At 36.2% G+C, this 20355-nt stretch overlaps 4 protein-coding genes across 4 annotated transcripts; 1 reads left to right on the top strand and 3 right to left on the bottom strand.

The window, feature by feature from the left end:
* Positions 1 to 171: 171 nt before the first annotated feature.
* LOC131782030 (nucleotide-binding oligomerization domain-containing protein 2) lies at positions 172 to 6052 on the bottom strand. Its single transcript, XM_059098737.2, has 4 exons — positions 5653 to 6052; positions 2507 to 4453; positions 1751 to 1844; positions 172 to 1258 (listed from the first exon to the last, which is right to left on the bottom strand). Exons 1-4 carry the CDS (start codon positions 5891 to 5893, stop codon positions 1192 to 1194), a joined length of 2349 nt encoding a protein of 782 aa, XP_058954720.2. The 5' UTR covers positions 5894 to 6052; the 3' UTR covers positions 172 to 1191.
* A 293-nt stretch (positions 6053 to 6345) lies between these two features.
* LOC131781980 (2,4-dienoyl-CoA reductase [(3E)-enoyl-CoA-producing], mitochondrial) lies at positions 6346 to 11344 on the top strand. The gene is made up of 8 exons (XM_059098685.2): positions 6346 to 6662; positions 7459 to 7516; positions 8154 to 8388; positions 8685 to 8784; positions 9265 to 9337; positions 9742 to 9888; positions 10340 to 10402; positions 10985 to 11344. Exons 1-8 carry the CDS (start codon positions 6373 to 6375, stop codon positions 11042 to 11044), a joined length of 1026 nt encoding a protein of 341 aa, XP_058954668.1. The 5' UTR covers positions 6346 to 6372; the 3' UTR covers positions 11045 to 11344.
* Positions 11319 to 13662, bottom strand: LOC131781981 (cytochrome c oxidase subunit 4 isoform 2, mitochondrial-like). Its single transcript, XM_059098687.2, has 3 exons — positions 13375 to 13662; positions 12325 to 12456; positions 11319 to 11581 (listed from the first exon to the last, which is right to left on the bottom strand). Exons 1-3 carry the CDS (start codon positions 13568 to 13570, stop codon positions 11469 to 11471), a joined length of 441 nt encoding a protein of 146 aa, XP_058954670.1. The 5' UTR covers positions 13571 to 13662; the 3' UTR covers positions 11319 to 11468.
* A 137-nt stretch (positions 13663 to 13799) lies between these two features.
* On the bottom strand, positions 13800 to 20260 carry LOC131781979 (uncharacterized protein C20orf96-like). Its single transcript, XM_059098684.2, has 12 exons — positions 19721 to 20260; positions 18848 to 18906; positions 18235 to 18289; positions 18038 to 18082; positions 17126 to 17225; positions 16781 to 16860; positions 16161 to 16238; positions 15643 to 15744; positions 15169 to 15234; positions 15007 to 15077; positions 14816 to 14887; positions 13800 to 14505 (listed from the first exon to the last, which is right to left on the bottom strand). Exons 1-12 carry the CDS (start codon positions 20243 to 20245, stop codon positions 14445 to 14447), a joined length of 1314 nt encoding a protein of 437 aa, XP_058954667.2. The 5' UTR covers positions 20246 to 20260; the 3' UTR covers positions 13800 to 14444.
* Positions 20261 to 20355: the final 95 nt, after the last annotated feature.

The following is a 20355-nucleotide window of genomic DNA, read 5'->3' as shown; positions in this document are numbered from 1 at the left end:
CCTAAGTTGGCGCAAAAATTCTTACAGCTGAAATGGAACAAGAATCACATGAAGGGAGCTTGATGAATATCCCTGGAAAGCAAGTTGCGCATCCGAACGTGAGTAAACAATAACCTCACTATGAAGAGGGTGTAATTGTTGTCCACAACTAATCAAATGGAGGTATTTGAGCTGATAATTTTAATGAATAAATCAGAATACTAGATAAGAGTCATGGTTTACAATAATTTTACTAATAATAACTACTCCTAGAGTAAAACAAGAAATCAATTTAAAAATGTTTAGAGATCCAAATGAATCTTATGACATTAAATATTTACAGTTGTACAACTTCAATTAAATGATTGTACATGTCAAATTATTCTTTAGAGCGGAGCTCGCAGAGCTTAGCCCCACAATTATACAAAATAGTAGTAACCCATCAAGCCGAAAAAAGTTGGATGTACGACCGTTCGACCGTACAAGGTGCTACTTTTAACATGCGTCGTCAACTGAACTGCGGGCACGCCAACGTCACGGCTTTGTCCAGTAGTCCAGTGGTCAGTGCACTGGGCTCCGAGTCGGACGACCCGGGTTCCAGTCCTGGCTGGGGCAAGGCGTTTGAGACGTGCGGGAAAAAAAAAAATGCGAGCTCCGCTTTTAGGCTTGGCTAAATCTATATATTACAATACAATTAATAAATTACAATGGTAATGAAATTCAATCAATTTTCCATTTAGGAAAACAATTAAAAATAGTAATAGCCTGCAGAACAGGTTGTCGTTTTTTTTTTTGTTTTTTTTGCATTTTATTGGCAAAGGGAGGCAAGCAAGAGGCTGGAGTGAAGTGCAATTTTTTCATGAAGGGAGTAGTGTGAAAAAAAAATCCCCCCCCTACCCCCCTCATTTTTAACTCCCACTTGCCACCATTAAAAAAAGCTTTGTGCAGATGTTAAAAAAAGAAAATGGGAATAACTAGTAAGAGAGGAAGAGTGAATTTATTATACATTATTAAGTTTCTGTCCAACTATAATCTTTTAATTCAATCAAGTTATAAAAAAAAAACAGTTCCTCGTTTCATTTCAACCAGGGGCAAACTCCTTATCCTAGTTTCATATGAATGCCCAATGGAACCACTGCTATGACAAATATTTTGCATATTTGGAGGTATTTGTTGAAGATTTAATGTGTTGAAGATTTCTTCAACAATAATTCAGGAAATCTTGAGCCTGTCAAACTTTAAACAATCCAGCCCCAATGGCAGGGCTTTTGTGTCCAAGCTAAGAACAGAAACAAATCATTAATGTTACATAACCACATGACTAACAACGTTTCTATTATTCATACTTTTTTAAATTGTGTTTGTGATATCAAATTCAATGATGGAACAAAACTCTCAAGGACACCAAAATACTCCCGGTAGGAAAGGTTAGAAGAAGGTACCCTGCTAAAACAGAAAACGATTTTATCTTTTACTTCCAATGGCTGTTTTCAAAATTCTCACTTGCGTGTGCTTTACATTTCCTTATGAATCACTTTAAATGAGAGAATTTGTTTTCGTGGTCTTACATCAAGACTTTACCCTTCCAGGCAACAAGTATATCTTTTCTCTTCACATTTTTTTTTTGGAAGATGTCATGAAATTTTATTGAAGGCTAAAAATTATATCAAAATATGAGCTATTTGTTATGAAACCCATTTTTGTTTGCTGTGGGCTCACCAGTCTTGTCCCTCCACTCAACCTTAAAAAACTAGTTTAAAGAAGCACTCACCTGACTTCTTGTAGCGTTGCATGAGAATGGACAGCCTCCATCAGGGAATTAAACACTGTCTCAGACAACACTTTGGGTGAACTCCTTTCTTCACCTGAAAGAAGACATTTAACACAAAAAGCATATAGAAGTGAAGTAATATGGTCCGTCTTATATTGTAATCACTTGTGATGTGGGCTGCAAACTGCTTTTGTTCTTCAAGTGATTAGGTCAACTAGTTATGGAACAAACTATGGAGTGCCATTCTCCACTGTGATTGATTTACACTTCATGTTTTAAGATAGTTTCAGACTAGCTGACTGGTTATTTCTCTTTGCTCTAGATACCTTATCATTATCCTTAAACAAAGGAAAGTACACACTAGACCAATCTGAATTGATTATAACCTGAAAACATTTAAAGTTAAAATATATCCATTTTGGACATTTTTAAAGTGTAAGGATTTTGACTGAAATTTATCCATTCTGAGTGGATGCCATTCTGAGTGATTCTGCTTAGGATTTTTTTTAAATTTTCAACTTCCCAAAGCCAATCCTTTAAACCACACCCTTTTCCCACCACTAATGTGAAACTGGTGGCAAACTTAACCTGGCAAAGCTGTCATTACCATTGCCTCTACTATTCTTGCTTCAAAAAGCCCTGAGTGTATTGAATGTTCTTGAGATTGGAAACTTGATTTGGGAGTGAAAACAGTATAAACAGCTTAAAAGAACTCACAATGCTTTGATACAAATAGAAATACCAGTACACCTATACCTTGTGGCATTTCTTCTGTCCCAGATACCACAGGACAACCAAGCCGCAGCTCTTTCAGCTTTGGTAGGAGTGAGAGTGCTGGAGCTACCAATCCAAAACCTGCATCAGAGAGCTTGTTGCCATGGAGATCCAAGTGTTCCAAATTTGGAAGATCTTTAAAAGCTGAGATTAGAAACCCCAAACCATGATCTGTGATGCAGTTGTTTGCAAGTGATAACCTTTCCAGATGAGGCACATGAGAGAGTGACTTTGTAAAAGCAATCAAATTACCATCAGTGATCATGTTTGACTGCAGGTTGACCTCTTGGACTGAGACCATTTCAGGTAGGAACCTTGCAAGTACTTGTAGAGCTTGCTTTCCTACTTGACTGTGCTCTATCAGTAGAGACTTCACTGTTTGGACATTCAACAGAAAAAAAACCAGAGCCCTAACTTTGTATGGGGTTGCATTTAAATGATGTAGTGCTGCCACACCTGGGGGCATTTGTGATCCCAGTTTATAGGCCAATTGTCCCTGGTTTGATTCGTATAAGGCAAGAATACAAACTTCAAAGAACAACTGTGCAAGGCTTTCATCTTCTTCAACCTCAGCAGCACCTTCCTGCAAAAGAAGCTCCAGTACAGGTGGAAAGGCATCTCCTAATAGCCCAGGTGTGAAAAGAAAGAGAACAGAATTTAATCCTGAGGACAGGCAGTTCATGATGTAAACACTGACAAAATCAAAGACAGATCTGTCTGTGAAAGCCTGCTTGATCTTGTTGCTCAACCACAGGGCTGCAAGAAATTCTTGATAGGATCTGTGTGAAAACCGACACTTCTCAATGGGTTTAAGCCTTGAAGCTCCCAACTCCTTTGATAGGAAACCAATGTCTAAAACACCTTTGTAGGTGCACTTTCGCTCAAGTTCGTGTACATCAAAAAGTAACTGATCATTCAGCAATCCATTGAGTGAAATCTCCCCCAGTGATAACAGGCTCTGGAATAGATCATCTGGAATATCTTCTAGGGTGGAGATATCACCAGGATCAATGCTGTTCTGACCAGATTGTCTGGCATAATATCTCTTCACAAGCAAAAGAGTGAGTTCAGTGAAAAGAGTTGTCATTGATGAAAGCAGAGCTGCTTGAGGCATCTCCTCCCACATTGCACAGATGAGCATTGCTGTAAGAGGAATTCTGGCAATGTTCTCAGCAACAGGATGCATTTCAAGTTGTGATATCAAACTCTCAGCCATTGGTACATCATCTTGAAAGTACTTGAGAACAAATTCATGAATGTTCTCACTTGTGAAACCAGTGATCTCAATACGAGAATCCATGAACCAGTGTACACGGGCACCTTTACCTGGCCGTGACGTCACAATGACAGTACAATTTCTGAATATCTTGCCCATGATGAGATCTTCGATATCCTTCAGTTGCACAGGATTGACTTCATCATAACCATCTAAAATTAAAAGAACATCTTCTTGGTTGGCAGAGATATACTGGAAGAGATAATCAGCAGAGTAAGGAAAATCTCTTGGAAAGAGAAACTCAAAAAGGTCACTCTTCAGATTTCCTTTCATCTGTTTCAGTTCCATAAAAAGGATAAGCTTGAATTGCTGTAAATTGGGGTTTCCACAAGCCCAGTCGTACACTATCAGTGACAAAAACGTACTCTTTCCCACTCCAGCTTGTCCTTCAATAAGAATACGTTTCTGCTTGGTGAAAGGTGAGTGCCGTTGAAAGACCTCAACATACGAGTTCAAGGGCTCCTTCTTAATGGTTCTCCCTTGATGAGTCTCTGTGATCATCTGGAGATTGGTATAGATGTGTTTGATGTGAATATGAAATGACTTATTCCATGCAAGAGGCTGTAGCCATCCAATCACATTCTTGTATAGGTCACATAAAGATTCTTGAAATGTACTCAATGGAGATGAAACTTTTCTTTCACTGGCTTGATCTGCAAACAACATCAAAATCAATTATACATTACACAAACACTATTTTAACTCCAGATGATTGTGTTCTGTCAATATTGTATCAAAAAAGCTACCACTGAATAAAATCTCAGATGTTCCTATATGCTAATTAAAGTTCAAGATATGAATAAATCCAGGTCGAATTTTTGGACCACAGGCAGAGAAATACCATGAGCCATGCCACCCAAAGTATGATAAAGGTAAGGTTCTCTATATTCTAAGGAAGCTTACAGAATGCATTTAAATTGTTGATACATTTCCATGGAGATCATGTACAGTATTCTGAAAAAGCGTAATGGTTTACGGTTAGATCGCTCCATGGTTAGATCGCTCCAAGTCAGATCGCTCCATACCGAAGTCAGATCGCTCCACTCGAAAGTTAGTTCGCTCCATCATATAAGTTACTTCGCTCCATACATAAGTTACTTCGCTCCATGAAGAAAACTAACGTGGAAGGTTGATAAAAGACAGAAGGATAAGGGAAAAGAAAAGAAAGAGTATTGTAACGCGACTAAAGACTCGCCATTTTAACCGGAGTCGAACCCAGTCTCACTCACGGCTGGATTTGACAACTTTTAAAAATGGCGATTCTTTGAAAGCAATATTTATAAATCATATTCATTGTTGGTCATTTCTTTTATTTTATTTGTGAACGAATCGTCGATCACTTTATATTTCAGCAACTTGATCGCAAGCAACATCATCAACTATAAACTACAAAGATCAGAAGTAAGTTAGTTTATTAGTTTTCTACGTTCATTACACACTGAAACACTTGTTCCAGCATCGGTAATTCGACCGATCGCAAGACGCAATACACATCATCAACTATAAACTATAAAGATCAGAAGTAAGTTAGTGTATTAGGTTTCTACATGGAGCGAAGTAACTTATGTATGGAGCGAAGTAACTTATTTGATGGAGCGAACTAACTTTGAGTGGAGCGATCTGACTTCCGTATGGAGCGATCTGACTTGGAGCGATCTAACCATGGAGCGATCTAACCGGATACCAGCGTAATTCATGACGGTGTGAGAATTGAACTGAGGGAAGGGGCGTATTAAAGCAAACTGCGGTTGATATCAATACTTCCTTAAAAGGAGAATCCATCAATTTCATAAGTTTAATAATTTTGTGGTGAATTGAAGCTACATAAATGTATCGATCTAAAAACTCCTACCCAATAGGTCATCTCTCAGTTCCAGGCGATTGATTCCACCTAAGATGGCGGCCAGAAATTCCTTGTTCTCCGCATTTAGCAAGTTTCTGTTTTCAAGTTCATCAAACAACTCTAGTGGCCTTTTAAGTCTCTCCAAAACTCCGACAGGAATGTGCTGCTTGCACATAAACTTCAACTCAACGAATTCTCGATCAGTGATTCCATTTGAGATAGACAACAGCTTAACACGAAAGGGATCCATGACTTTCGCTGCTGTTCAGTTTTCCATTTTATCGTCCGTAAATTAAAAGCGTTATAAGGGTAGCATTTCAATCATTGTTGTTGTCGCAGCACTAAGAATTAAGAACTTATACAAGCCATTATGTAATTGAATCAGTGTCCTTCTTGTCCGGGAGTGTAATTGAGGAATGCGGAGTAAAAGTAGCTTTTTAAGAGAGACTGGGATAGTTTTCAACAAGTGTCCAAGTGGAGAGGGGTAATACGGATTGAACGTGACTTCAAAGAAAAAACCTCTGAAATTTAATGCCAGAAATTTTAAGAAATCGTCTCATGGACAAAATGTTATTTTATTCAACACAATAAAAAATTATCTGCAAGATATATAAACTACAGTTTACTTCTTAAAAAAGATTCAATACGTAGTAGAGAGGGGTGATGAGAAAATTAGTTCTAAGTAGATTCCAGTATGGGATAGTAGGTGCGTTTTTAGCCGATTTCAACATGGCGGCTTCGAAGAGAGTGATTCGCTCATTGTGGCACTTTATATCTAGGATAGATCCCTTAAGACATAGACTTTTGTTTATGAATAGAATAAAAAATACCAGATACTTCAATACAAGTGTTAATCGTCCCTCCAAAGGGGCCAACTTTCCAGTTCGAAGCGATTGTATGTTGCCCGAAAAATGTTTTGAGGGCAAGATTGCATTCGTTACCGGTGGAGGAACAGGTCTAGGGAAGGGAATGGTGAAAATGCTATCTGAACGAGGTGCGACTGTCATCATATCTAGCAGGTGCTAATGCAAGTTTTTCTTTTAGATGAATATTTGTAGAAAAATTCCTTAAGAATCAATAAATGTATTATTTCATGATAATAATGAATGAAAAATTGATTTTAATTAATGTTAAGATGAATGTTCGTTATTCTTTTTTTAATTATTATAATATCTGATATGTAAATGCTGCAGATTTCTGGAGACTAGAGTTAAGTTCTCAATATTGCCTGGTACTCACAAAATTTTTAGGTTAGTTTGAAATAAAAAATTAATTGCCAACTAGGTAAGTGCAATTATTGATACATGAGTAATTTCCTTATTTTCTGGATTTGCGAACTAGAAAAAGGTCAAAATGTACATTTTACAGGATTAATGAAAAATGGGATTTTATAAAATGACCTGATATGCTGTCACTTGACAAATTATTACAGAAATTTATAGATACTGTGCTCAGTTCTCTGCAGTAGCAAACAAATTTTTTTGTGGTCATTATTGTGGTGAACTGAGTATTTGATAATGATTATTATGATAGTATGATTAGCAATTGATTGAAACCAGAGAGTAACAGTTCATCCTGTGGTGTTATCCTTCAGGTGAGAGTAGACCTGGAAAGGACAGTTGTTGACTGAAGTTTTGACATTGTGAGTGCAAGTGATTCATAGAGCGAAGAGAGGACTCTGATGAATACTTCTACTTAGGTTACTGAAATGTCAATCACTCTCCCAGACAACATTCCTTTCCAGGGCTACTCTCACATGGATGATCAGAGGACATAATCAGTTAATTATATTGTGTTACATTAATTGAAAAATAGGAAGCTTGAAGTTCTTGAGAAGACAGCCGAGGAAATATCTGGTGAAACTGGAAACAAAGTAAGTCTTAGTTAAAGGAAACAATATATCCGTTTTCACCATTGCATGGTGATAGTAGACTCAGATTGTTAGTTTTCTGATCACTGTTCACTTTAATTGGTCTCAAAAATGTGTTCAATCCACTTGATGAATCTGTATTTTTACATACTTTGGTCTGAGTTCTTCCTGGCTCCATGTGATGTTACCTTTTTCTGAATAATTGTTGTTATTGCTTAGATTTTGAGAAACTCTCGATTGAAGAGCACTCCTGAGCAAATATAGTCCATGTGTCAAAACATGTTCAACACAGTCAGTTTTCATATTCTGTGAAGAATCCCCTCAGAATATCTCCACCTCCAACAGCAAATTATCAATTAGATAACCCTTTCACTCTGAGGAATGACCAATGATGAATTTCTCCTTAAAATATTGGTACATTTTTAAGCAGAAAGGTGATGAGAAGAAAGAATCAACCATGGCAAATTGTTTGATTGAATACTTAATTTTCATCACTCAAATTATAAGAAATGTATGGTAGGCAGTGGTGGGGATTGGTTCTTTGATATTGGGAGTGTAAACACTCACTCCAAAACTGTTCAGAACTAGGTCTGATCATTGTCATGAAATGTTCATTCATGAAACAACTTCCAATCCTTAGGTTTTACCAGTAGCCGCGGACGTGCGTGATCCATCACAAGTGGCAGCTGCTATAGATTTCTGTGAGAACAAGTGTGGTCTCCCTGATATAATCATCAACAATGCAGCAGGGAATTTTGTGTCTCCAACAGAGAGGCTGTCACCAAATGCTTGGAGAACAGTCATTGACATTGTCCTAAATGGCACAGCATATGTAACATTAGACTTAGGAAAGCGTTTGATTAAAGCCCAAAAAGGTATTTTTTTTAACAATTGCATTGTTTCTTTACCAGGGTCAGAATGGACTAAATTTATGTTAAGTCGAAAAATATCTTGGAGACAATATGATAGTTCTTTTACCCCTTTTCTTCCTTGCCCTTCTCCCTTCTTACTCATTATTTTTTCCCATGCCATTTAGGAACATACCCATGAGCCCTACTTTTGAAAACATTTTTTGATATCAGTTTTTAAATAAATAAAAGCTAAAATCTCCAAATTATACCTATAAGTAGCAATCTGTGAGTGATTTCATAGGGCATGCATCTATTTTCAGGTGCAAATTTTTTGGCAATCACAACCATCTATGCCAAATCTGGTTCAGGTTTTGTGGTACCATCGGCAGCCTCTAAGGCTGGTGTGGAGACCATGACCAGGTAAGAACATATGACAAAGTAAATTACCCCAAATGGTGGAGCAGTTTTCACTTGATTGTCAATAGCATTGAGGGATTGCATTGGTTTAACTTCATATCACTTTATGATTGCTTTACAAAACACCCTCTCAACTATAGCCTGCAAGCTTACCCTCAATAAAAGCACTGAAGGATGAGTGTTTTTCCATCAGTGGGAAGATTTGAGATGAGTTAGAGAGAGGTTTTCAAGGGGTCTGGCACTGCTGGACCCCTGATGGACCTCTTCCTTGCTTGCATTGCTCAAGGTCTTATAGTTTCCTGCAGGCAAAAAAATACTTGTTCAGAAGTGCTAATAATAAGGGCCCTTATTGTGTAGGCCCTTATCTCAACTTATCACAAGCAAAGCTAAAACCTTTGACAACTTGATCTCTTGTGCTTTTCTGTGCCTCAAGCAGTTTGTTTATTTTTACTTGGGTTTTAAATGAATTTTAACCTTTGTTAGATCCCTGGCAGCAGAATGGGGAAGATATGGAATGAGATTCAATGCTATTGCTCCAGGACCCATTGAGACCAAGGTACAAGACCTCTGATTCCCATTAGTAACTAGAAAATTGGGGAAGAGAGCTTCTGCCCCTGCTCCAATATCAGCCCCACCCTATTCTAGTTATAAAGTTTGTGTTCCCCTCTCTTTTGAAGTACTGTAGTCATGATGTTAACTTTCCTTACAATTTTTACACTAAATTTTTCAATTGGCAGTGTTACCATCACATTTTTTCAAATCTTTAGTTTCCAGAATCAAGTAGTTGTCTCCATTTCTTTCATTTTACAACTTTGTACATTAGTGGGTTAAGAGGGGACATATCTAGTTGAGCTATACCACTGACTTAATGTATAATTATTTTTCATGTTAATAATAATAAATATTTGTCTACTGGGAAAAAACGTGATACGTTTTTGAGGTGTATCTATGTAATTTCAGGGTGCCTTCAGCCGTCTAGATCCCACAGGAGAATTTACAAAGCATGCTATAGAACGCATTCCAACTGGCAGACTCGGTGAAATCCCAGAACTGGCAAACCTAGCAATGTATCTTGTCAGTGACTACTCCAGTTGGATGACAGGAGAAGTATGCCTCAACTAGTTTATCTCTGTCACTGTTGTTTGTTTATTCTTGGCCTTAACACACACAGGGTGTCAAGTAACAAATGCCACAGAAAATAGGGAAAATTTCATGTAGAAAATTAGAAATTCTCACCCCTAAAAAGGAAAAAAACGGGAAGCTTTCTTTGAGTAATATCCTCTTAACAACACCAATGACGACTCTGTTCCACAACCCAATGCTTTCTTTAGTAATAGACAATCATAATGGCGTGCATCCTTGATGTACTTTAATTCACATGAATATGGTGATATTTCAAATATTTATTAAGCAAAAGTGTTACCAAAATATAGAAACTTGACAATTTGCACAAACTTTTTGAGGACTTGCCCTGGAGGATAACCCATGGAGTTCTGATTCACCTACTGTTATTCAAGATAAACCTCTGATCACTCTCAATGATTTGCATTTTGTGCAGGTTGTAACATTTGATGGAGGAGAGTATGTCTCTATGGCTGGTGAATTCAATGATTTCAGAAAGGTATGTTTATAACCTTAATCACTACATTTGAATATGTAGTATGATCTCCTGCAGGACAGTAGTCCTTGGGCGAGAGTTTTAACCCTTTAACTCCCAGATCAAATTTTTACTTCTCCTTACTGTCAACCTTACAATTTATATAATATTAGTTCAGAGAATTTAATGTCAGATCAACTAATTATCCCCAAATCTATATTTTCCTTTATTCTCATCACTGATCTGGTTGATATTGTAACAATATTGTAAGGCAAAATTCTGTCTTGGTCACTCATGGGAGTTAAAAGGTTAAGTTCAGTCTGAGTAAACTGATCGTTCAGTTCAGGCATGCTGTTTTTGGTTACAAGACTTTGTGCAAGTTGGTCATGATTGGTCATTTTCAATCTGTCAGTATGTTAGATATTCTGTTCTGTTCATATGTTGTGTAAATGTTGTGAAGGAGTCGTTTGTATGGTGCTGGTAGTTGTCAACACTTGCCAAGTCAATAGTGTGGTTTGTAAGTCAGTGATCATTGGCAGTGTAATTGTTGACATCACATTTTACATTAACTTTACCTTTTGATTTTTTGTTGTGCTTGCATTTTAGATTCCAAAGGAACAGTGGGACCAATTGGAAGCAATTATCAGGAAAACAAAGGGTTCTTAATACATTCTCTCAATTGTATATTCAAACTCTTCTAATCTGAAGTTAACTTTGCTACTGTTTTTCATCTAAGGCAAGAAAGATAGACAAATTTCTTCAGTTTCTTTTCATTAAAACAGTTAATATTTGATTGAAGAATAAAAGTTCATGTACTGTCCATTTGTAGTTATTTCAGCATGGTTTGCTTCTGTATCTCTTAATTTTCAAGTCAAAGTAAAGATTTCAAGAATGATCTTAGCTCAAGTATGAAGTTTTGAATGATCTAAAACACAAAGAATTAAAAGAAAAAGGTGTTTTACTGTCTTTTTATTTACATTTACTCATCTAATTAGCACACAAAAAAGACCATATTCCAAAATCTGAGAACACTTCACATTCATTAGCAGGCTAGCAACAAAGTTCAAGAGTAAAAACCACTGAATTCTGATTAAGACTGGTTAGAACTGACACCAGTGATGGGGTTTGCCCTACGCTGTCTTGCTATCTTTTTGGCATCTGCTCTCCACTCCTCTGTAAGGGTACGAGGCCTCTCTGGACCAACTAGTGAAAAACACAAATTACAGGATTATACTGAGAAAAATTTTTAACACATAGTGGAAGTGCATCTGTCACTAAACAGCAGGAAGTAACAACACCAACACAATTTAGAATGAAGATTTCCTTTGCTTAGGATCAAAAGAGAGATCAAACAGGCAAATCAATTTGCAAATTTGAATGTTTCAAAATTACTTTATACAATTAGGTAGTTTCAGCAAGTTTGCATCGAAACTCATGCCACTGTAGACTGATAAAAAGGAAAAGCCTGAGAACTATAGTGATATGTGGGTAGATCATTCAGATGAGGTATTTCAGATTGGTATCTTCTTATGAAGATGTGAACATCATCCCTGAGTATACATGTAGACCTTACTCATTGTGATGCAGACAATTATTATCTTTTTATGTTAAAACAAATAACACTTCTTGGCCTTGCCTAAGTACAAATTCTTTTTTTTTTAAAACAAGTTGTAAAGGCCAGGAAGGTAAAATTACAGGAACATAAAATATAAAAATTAGGCCCACCATTTACCAAAGAGTTTAATATAAATGAAATGACTATGTCACAACTTCTTCTCACACTTTTTAACCTTTTCTCTTAAACTGAGGATTGGAAATACACTTCAGATAAAAAAAAACAGTTTTCCAAGACAAAATATCATTAATTGTGACCACATGCTATTCATCTCAATGACAAATGAAAATACACAATCAGTATCCCAATAAATTGCTAAGAGTGCACTTACCATATTTTTTTAGAAATGCAAAGAGACCAACTGAAACAGCCATCAAAATAGAGAGCATTCCAATCATCTTCTTTACATAAGGCTCCTCTGTCTTCTCCTCTGCTATAGTTTTAGGAAACTGAGCTTTGTACACTAGAAATGCAAAAGAGCAAGTGGATAAATCTTTGTGAACAGTTACTGCCTTCCTCCTTAATATCACACACTTTCAAAGCAAAAGTTAAAGACTAAGAAAAATCAAATAGTTATTACATAAAATTAAAACTATTCATGTGTATGCAATGAGCCACAGTTTCTGAAAGACTGATTCCAGAGGGATGTTGTTATAGCAGTATAATACTTGAAAATCAAGAGCTTTCAGCTCGTGAAACATTAAAATTTTTTACCCTCTTCCAAATCACAAGTACGTTGCATAAAAGAAAACCAAGACAATTAAGGCGCAAAATTTTGATTTAACAAATAAAAAACCTTAAATGCTTTAAGATCTCGTATAGTCTACAATTACAGTCTTGAGTAATCAGTGCAAGTGTAATAGTTCAGTTCCTTTCAATCACATCAATATTAAAACTTTGTGTACTTTCACCACAACTAGCCCATATCACTAGTTTGGACCAAGAATTTCATTTCAACCTTTCCTCACTCCTACTGTGGTTGTCCCGTCAAACCGTTGCCATATATATATATATATCAATGTAGAACGCTCAGTTAAACGACTACAATTATGACTCGAGATTCAACGGCAAAATCACATTCTTGAACCCTTTGGAATTAACTCATATCAAAACACAGTCGCCACTACTGTTTCTCTTTCACTTCATTGCCAGAGAAGATATGCACTTGCTTTCAACCCACTCGCGTTAATCTCCAACCTTCAGTGTAGCAAGTGAATCAATACGACGTACATGTACAAATTAACTCCTACCGAAAGTAGGCTTACTATGAACTAAAAATGTTAAAAGAACTCGACTGCTGATATTTAAAGTGATCTCAAATTATTCTGAGTGAACATAAAAAAATGTATATCAGTAAACGCGGTTAAATAAAGTAACTCACAATCGATTTTCTCCTGTATTGTGAGCTCGGTCCACGGACCCTGTTCCTTGGCTTGCAGCGCGGCTAGTTCAGACCCGTACTCTGGTCTGATCTTTGGAACTGGATAATATTTACGGGCTGCTGACGTCTGGATTGATCTACAGGCAACTCTAGCGTACATTCGAGGTAAAGCACCCATTCTCAATAAACTCGCCATGATAAGAAAGATCCGTGAATCGAAATCCGGCAAGATGGCGGAATGCTAAATGTTCATCCGTAGCACGCAATGAGATGTGGGTAGTGATAGAAAGGTACGTCATATAAAAACAAACGAACAACGGATTATCATTTTAGGTTCTTTTGGGGTGTATGCAACAGTTTTAGGCCCCTTGCCTTCCCCGTGCGCTTTATCACGCAGTTTTTCCAGAGATGCACGGGCATTCGACCATTTTCCAAACACCACCGCCATTTCGCTAAGAATTACTTCAAGTTTTCATTACCTTCATTTTTTCCATTACCTATATTCCACATTAAAATAAAATTTTGAGTTTCCAAAATCAAAATTTGACAATCAAGATTCTCATATCAGTTTATATACACTTAGTAAATTTCTTACACGCAGTCATAAAAAACTTAAAATATGAAGGGAAAATACATTAATGTATCACAATGGACACCTCTTGTTCAGTTAATTTAGAAAATGATCACTTCTATTTTTTGCAGATAATTCAACAGTTTTCATTAGCACAAAATCTTAACATCAGCTTTGCTTGAAGTTTCCTTTTAAATACATAACACATCTCTATTCTTGAGAGTAATTCAGTAAAATGGTGAGAAGAAACATGCCAAAATACCAGAGGAAAACTAAAAGAAATCTGATGTAAAGCATTGCATTGAAAGTTTGATGAGTAGCAAAGGGTTTTGCAGCAACAAAAGTGGAGGGGTCAAGTTGTGAACATGTTTACAACAAAAAAGTAAAAGTTACTTTGTACTGAATGTTTAAACTTTCTTTTCACATTTGTCATACTGAAGACACAAACATTAAAATCAGATTCTGATTCATCTGTGGAGAAAGTAATCTCTAAGAGATGTCATATTGGAAGCCAGTCATGGGTTGGTATATCAAGATGAAGCTCCATATCTGGTGTGCACCTGGAGAAAAATGAAAATAAATCATTACTTTACAACAGCACCCATGGGTATGGTCAAAGAGACAAAATAAAAATATCAATTAAAGGAAGTTAGTTAGAACCACTTAGACTTTGGATGGCACCTTCATATTTGTTATTGTCATTATGATCATCATCATCATCATTATTCTCATAATCATTGTTATTATGCCTAATATAAAAGTCTTTTAGACCAAGCCATTTGGGTATAAAACTGCCTTCAATTTTAAATGATTGAAAGCTCCTGAACAGAATAAAGGGTTAACAAAAGATATTTCACAGAAATTACTAACTTCTCTCGTTTTCCAAACACTTCTGGGAATATCTCAGCTTGTGTGTCTAAGGCTTCACTATCTAAGAGTTTCCTGTTGGGATAGCAAATACATGAAATTCCGTCAGCAAAATAAAATTGCAAGATGTCCAGCTCACTTTCAACACATTATCACCAGAACAGGCTAAGGGTCATGTGGGATAGGTTTCCTACCTAATTTCAGCTTCCAACTTTGCATTGTTCATTTCCAGGGATTTTAGCTCATCTTTATGCATTTCAACTTCCTATAAGATGAAGAACACAAAATCAACATAAATGGAAGCATTTTAATTCAATTCAGTAAAAATCAAACAAGAACAGCCATAAGTAAGTTACCTTTTTCATGATCATATTTTGTAAAGCCATTTCTTTAATCTCATCTCCCATAGCATTTATTGTATCCTAACATGAAAGAGCATATTAAAGACTGTTACAGGGCTCATATGCTTTTTTCATATGCAAAAGTCTGACAATCAACTATTTTCACTTTGCAGACACATATTGTCAAGGTCTTTCATGACCAATCAATTGCTCCTTAAGCCTTAATTTGCCATTGGCTTGAAAAATATACAAAAACAAAAATCATGATTGAAAAAAAAAACAAAAGCACAATAAAACAATAAAATAAAACTATGATACCCTACAAACACCATGCAACAAGAGGCAACTCTTTACAAAACTTCTACAGTCAGTTTTTTCTGTTGTCACCTACTCTTAACCTACTCCACCACCCCCCAGAGAATCCTCACCACCAGTCTCCTTGATACTTAGCCAGTAATGCTGAACAGTGAATTTCTTGTATAAATGTACCTCTGTTACTCGTGTCGTTATTTCTTGTTGGACAGTTATTCTATGTTGACTGAATTTATCTCTCTCTGCATCAACCACAACTTGTAATTCTTCTAGTTCCTCCTAGTAAAATGAAATCAAGAAAAAAGTCATGAGAAAAAAAAACATTTCAAACTCAAAGTGAATGTCACTGTAGTCCATAAATCTATTTAAAATAATTATTTTTACCAGCACTTAATACATCAGAATTTCTCTCTTTTTGAGAATGATTGTATTACTAACTAGAAACATCATTCTTTTCAGTAACCAGGATTCAAATTTAACACCTCACTCCATCATAGCACAAAACCATTAAGTCTACCTTCAAATCCTACTAGCAGTTTAGAAGATGTTTGTCAAATGAGCCAGTAATTCAATGGCCTAACTACAATGAGTGGCTCTAATTCTCTGGGTACACATTTTGTAAAAATTATTACTTCTGATATCATATAATAAAGTATAACAAGATGTCGAAGGTCTCGTAAGGAACCAATGCTAACCTTAAATGTTGACTCTAAAATTTCCCTTTGTCTTTTCAGTTTGGCTATTTGGAGTGCCTTTGCAGGATACTCTTTATCCTAACATAAGATACACAAAGAAAACAACAAATAAAAAGCATAACCAAGATTTCAATTTTCATAACATTTCACAATACTAGGTTTAACAATATGGGGATTTGATAGGGTAGTGTGATTGTCAAGGTAAAGGTGACCCTGACAAGGACTTCAAACCAACATATCAAAAACATTGTGTGCTAGAGTGTAGTTAAATCCCCTGGTGCTGTGCACTCCCATCAGGAAGACATCCATGAATTTGAACCCTCAACAATTAAGACAACAACTTCACATTGGGAGGAATCTCTTTCATTCTCTCCACCCCACCCCCTTCCCTTTTACTCTCATAAGTTTAGTCTACCTTGTTCACTAAGTAACCATGATTGGAAAATTTAGAAAGCTCTCTACCCTTGATTTTCTTGTAATAAAACATCTTTCAGCCACCTCAATTTTTAACACAATTCAAAACCCTGTGGTCTCTGGTACACCCTCCATGTATGAAATACCATTCAGTCTTTCTCTTACACTCTGTTGCAGTGCCTCACTCCCTCATATTTTCAACTTACCTTATAGTTTAACAGTATGTTCATTTCTTCCCTCTTTTTTAGCAACTTTTTGTCCATTACATTCAGTTGGTGCTCTAACTCTAATCAGGTAAATGATAAATAAATGAAAGTAAACAATGAAACTCACTTAGGGAGATGAATACAGTAGTGCTGTCCATAGAATGACTTCACCCTCGAGGTAAATTGTGAAGTTCAGGAAAAAAGTTTTAGAGGCTAACTTTTTGGTGAACAAACTTCACTAATTGACAACAATAGCTTATAGTTCTCAAGAATAGTTTCACACTCACAACAGAAATGTTTCATAGACCATTGAGGTAGAGAAAGTAATAGTTTTACTTAATGTACCTGCTACTTCTTTGTCGACTAATTCTTTTGTTTCTTCCAGTTTCTTCTTTGTTATAACAAGGTTTTTATCAAATTTCTTATTTAATGTTGACATGGCACCCTGTCAAAGAAATGATACCTTAATCATTCAATTACAAATCAAATGCTGAAAAAAAGGAAAAGACTTGTTCCATAACTATAGAACAACCCAAGCAAACAGAAGTAAGTATGTTAATATTGCTGTTAAATTAACAATTGGTTCATACATCAGCATGCCTCTCCAAACTTGGGAAGTTTGGAGAGCACTCAAGAAGCTAGAGTTGCTCTCAGCTACGCCTCGAGCAACTCTTATGCATCTTTCGTGCTCTCCAAACTTCCTGTGTGCTTCATATCTCGATGAACACACAGCTGGTGTATGAACCAATTGTTTTATAACATTTTCAACCTAATGGAAAATTTTTTTTTAGGAATGTGAAGCACACTCACACAATTGAATTTGATTAAACAAATTTACTAGGTATGTTATAAAATACTTTGTTGGGTAAATTTTACATTTAATATATCATGCTTTCCAGATACTCCTTCACTTTTTCATCTCCAAGATCTTGATCATGAGTAATTCTCCTTAGTGTCCACCATACAATTCTTGTAATGTTGGTTTGGAGAATTGGGTATTGGTTCAACTACTGTAATAATCCTATAATTGATATTTTTCTTTATTCTCATTACTTGTCTGCTTGATAGAGAGACATTTTGTCCCAGTGATCTTGGTCACTCATGGAAGTTCAAATGTTAAGCCAATAGTTATACTAGCATTAAATACAACATGTTATATGGTAAAGATTACTATCAACTGGCTTTTACATACAATCTTCCTAGCCAAAGCCTCAGACTGAAACATTTCAAATCAAATTTCTGGTAAATGTAACTTACCCTGAATCTTTCATATTTCCTAAGTAAAGACTTCACATCTCCATGCTAAAAAAATTAAATAACAGTAGGTTATACATTAAAAGCTCTGGTTGAGATTAAACCTTTTGATGGGCAAAAATGATTGTCTATACTATCAGGAGTAATGACAAAAGTAGCAAAACAAGAATGTAAGAAGATACAGTTGCAGTTTAACTCACAATCCTGTTCTCTGACGATTCAATCTCATCAGTGATCTTCATGTTTTCAATAAGTCTGGTAAAACAGTTAAGGAGGTCACTCACATATTCATACAATACAAGAAAGGGGGTCTTACACAAGAGCACAAGATAGTTACTTCAGCTGGGACTTAGACCAGTACCTTTCAATCTGGAGTTAAGCAGATCAACAGAAAGGCCACCATGTTTCCCCGTCATACCCCTGGTGTTCATATACCTGCAGTAATGTTCAACTCTTTGATCCCTGAGAGTGACTAGCATTTAATTTCTCCTTACAATATTGACCTTTGAGTCCCAAATTACAGTCACAAAAAGAAAGGAAATGATCACCAACCAAATAAGCTCATTACTTTTATATACAAACCAAATTTCTATGTAAGCACCTCAGAAAAAAAGAGAAAAATATGGAGAATATGCATGTCAGGGCGTAAAGGATTGGTTCTCTCCAGTGACAAGACTCCACCACTGCTTGTTACTTGCATATGAAGATATATATACCCCTCCAAAATAAGGGCACACAAGATACTCAGAGAGACAGATGATACTAACAAATAAGGTTTTACCAAAACAAAATATCAAAATCCTCAAAAGATACAGGTCTTTCTTTCTGTTTTCATACTCAGCTATTGATTTCTGTCTTGTTTTAATTTGAATCTGGAGAAAGAATAGTGCACTCTTTAGTAACCTTTCCCTGAGATATTAGCCAGAGGTATGTCTTTAACCTGCCTACTGTAATCTGTAAAGTTTGTTTGAAAGTTTGCAAGTACCATTAAATCTAATATTTGTGAATAAAGAAAGACTGTGTGTCTCTCAAAGCACAACATAAGAATCACACTTTAGATCTAGATTACCTTTACTAAACCACACACCATTGAGAAATAAATATTATTATACATGAAGTCTTTATCTTTATATATTTATTTGTCTTTCTTGCAATCTGTTTGCTCTGGAATTATTTGAGTTGAGTCAATAAATTTGAGGATATAAACATGATGGAAAACAGAGTGTAAGAGAAATAAGGGCAAACAAAGGGAGATACTGTAACTAGCGAAAAATCTCAAAAAAAAAAAAACTAAGACTCCTGTGTTCTACCCCACTCTTTTTCACCCTGTGTGGAAATATGCAAAGAGGATGAAATTTCTTTTTATTTTATTGATGTTGTTGAATTAATAGTAAATTGTGCTATAATAATAACTACTAGAGCAAAACAAGTGCAAACTTGTTTCCTGTCCTACCTTCACCTAGTCTTTATGGAAATATGTTGATGATAATGATCAAATGTTCTTAACTTTGTTGTTGTTGTTGTTTTTGTTGTGGTTTTTGCTGTTGTTTTTGTTGTTGTTGTTGTTTGACTTTCTTACAGCTAAGCATCAACTTTACATGCACTGAAACTGTCACTCTTAGCCCTAGAGTGATGTTCAAGCTTAGTACATTTTATAACCAGGTCATTGCACCTATCAGGAAATACCTTTAATATAGACAACACATTTTCCTTCTTCTTCTCCTCAGCATCGTCAACAACTGGGGGTTTTTTCGTCCATGGGTGATTGCAAACCGTGGAACAAGCCGTACTCGTAGCTGCACTAAATGGCCGTGGTCCTATTTTTATTGTTTTTTCTCGAGAAAATCCAGGAGCACTTCCAAGAGATACCACAGTCTGCCCTGACAAAGGACGACTGGCACTTTTTCTCCTGGTCTGTCCTACGTTCTGAAATCTTGACTGAGTAGTGCGTTGCCATGGTTTATAATCACCAAAATTGACGGCAATTTTTCCTTCCAAAGTTTTAAGAAGGGGGTCGTTCTTGAACTGGTCCTTCGTGTCGAGTCTCTGAGCTGCTTGCTTACCCCATCCTCTGGAAAGCGTGGTTTGCCCATTCTTTTGAGAATCGCTTCGAGTTGTACGATGTGTCCTGAATCCTTCCGCGGTCGCCATGTTTATAGTGTCTACCGACATGCACCAGGAAAAAGATAATTGAAGATTGTTACACAACATACTTCATGTAACCATCCAAAATGGAGGAGGGTCTCGTGATATTAGTTTTCCTGTTTGGCTTGCAAATTGCTTCTGGAAAACCACCGCACATAGTGTTCATTCTGGCCGAT

This window comes from Pocillopora verrucosa, chromosome 3, assembly GCF_036669915.1.
Source record: "Pocillopora verrucosa isolate sample1 chromosome 3, ASM3666991v2, whole genome shotgun sequence".
Lineage (NCBI taxonomy): Eukaryota > Metazoa > Cnidaria > Anthozoa > Scleractinia > Pocilloporidae > Pocillopora > Pocillopora verrucosa.
The sequence above is the reverse complement of the archived record's forward strand: the minus strand, read 5'-3'. Positions and strand labels throughout refer to the sequence as shown.

Bases quoted from the DNA above. Each gene is read 5' to 3' on its own strand.
- LOC131782030 (XM_059098737.2), bottom strand. From the start codon at position 5,893: ATGGATCCCTTTCGTGTTAAGCTGTTGTCTATCTCAAATGGAATCACT. The intron at 1,845-2,506 runs GTATAGGTGTAC...GTCTTCTTTCAG, and splicing joins GACAGAAGAAATGCCACAAG to GTGAAGAAAGGAGTTCACCC. The intron at 1,259-1,750 runs GTGAGTGCTTCT...TTCTGTTCTTAG, and splicing joins GCAACGCTACAAGAAGTCAG to CTTGGACACAAAAGCCCTGC.
- LOC131781980 (XM_059098685.2), top strand. From the start codon at position 6,373: ATGGCGGCTTCGAAGAGAGTGATTCGCTCATTGTGGCACTTTATATCT. The intron at 9,338-9,741 runs GTACAAGACCTC...ATGTAATTTCAG, and splicing joins CAGGACCCATTGAGACCAAG to GGTGCCTTCAGCCGTCTAGA. The intron at 9,889-10,339 runs GTATGCCTCAAC...CATTTTGTGCAG, and splicing joins CCAGTTGGATGACAGGAGAA to GTTGTAACATTTGATGGAGG.
- LOC131781981 (XM_059098687.2), bottom strand. From the start codon at position 13,570: ATGGCGAGTTTATTGAGAATGGGTGCTTTACCTCGAATGTACGCTAGA. The intron at 12,457-13,374 runs GTGAGTTACTTT...TTGCATTTCTAG, and splicing joins AATACAGGAGAAAATCGATT to TGTACAAAGCTCAGTTTCCT. The intron at 11,582-12,324 runs GTAAGTGCACTC...GTTTTTCACTAG, and splicing joins TGCATTTCTAAAAAAATATG to TTGGTCCAGAGAGGCCTCGT.
- LOC131781979 (XM_059098684.2), bottom strand. From the start codon at position 20,245: ATGTTGTGTAACAATCTTCAATTATCTTTTTCCTGGTGCATGTCGGTA. The intron at 18,290-18,847 runs GTATCTTTTGAG...CTGTTTTACCAG, and splicing joins GAAAACAGAAAGAAAGACCT to ACTTATTGAAAACATGAAGA. The intron at 18,083-18,234 runs GTGAGTTAAACT...TAATTTTTTTAG, and splicing joins AATCGTCAGAGAACAGGATT to CATGGAGATGTGAAGTCTTT.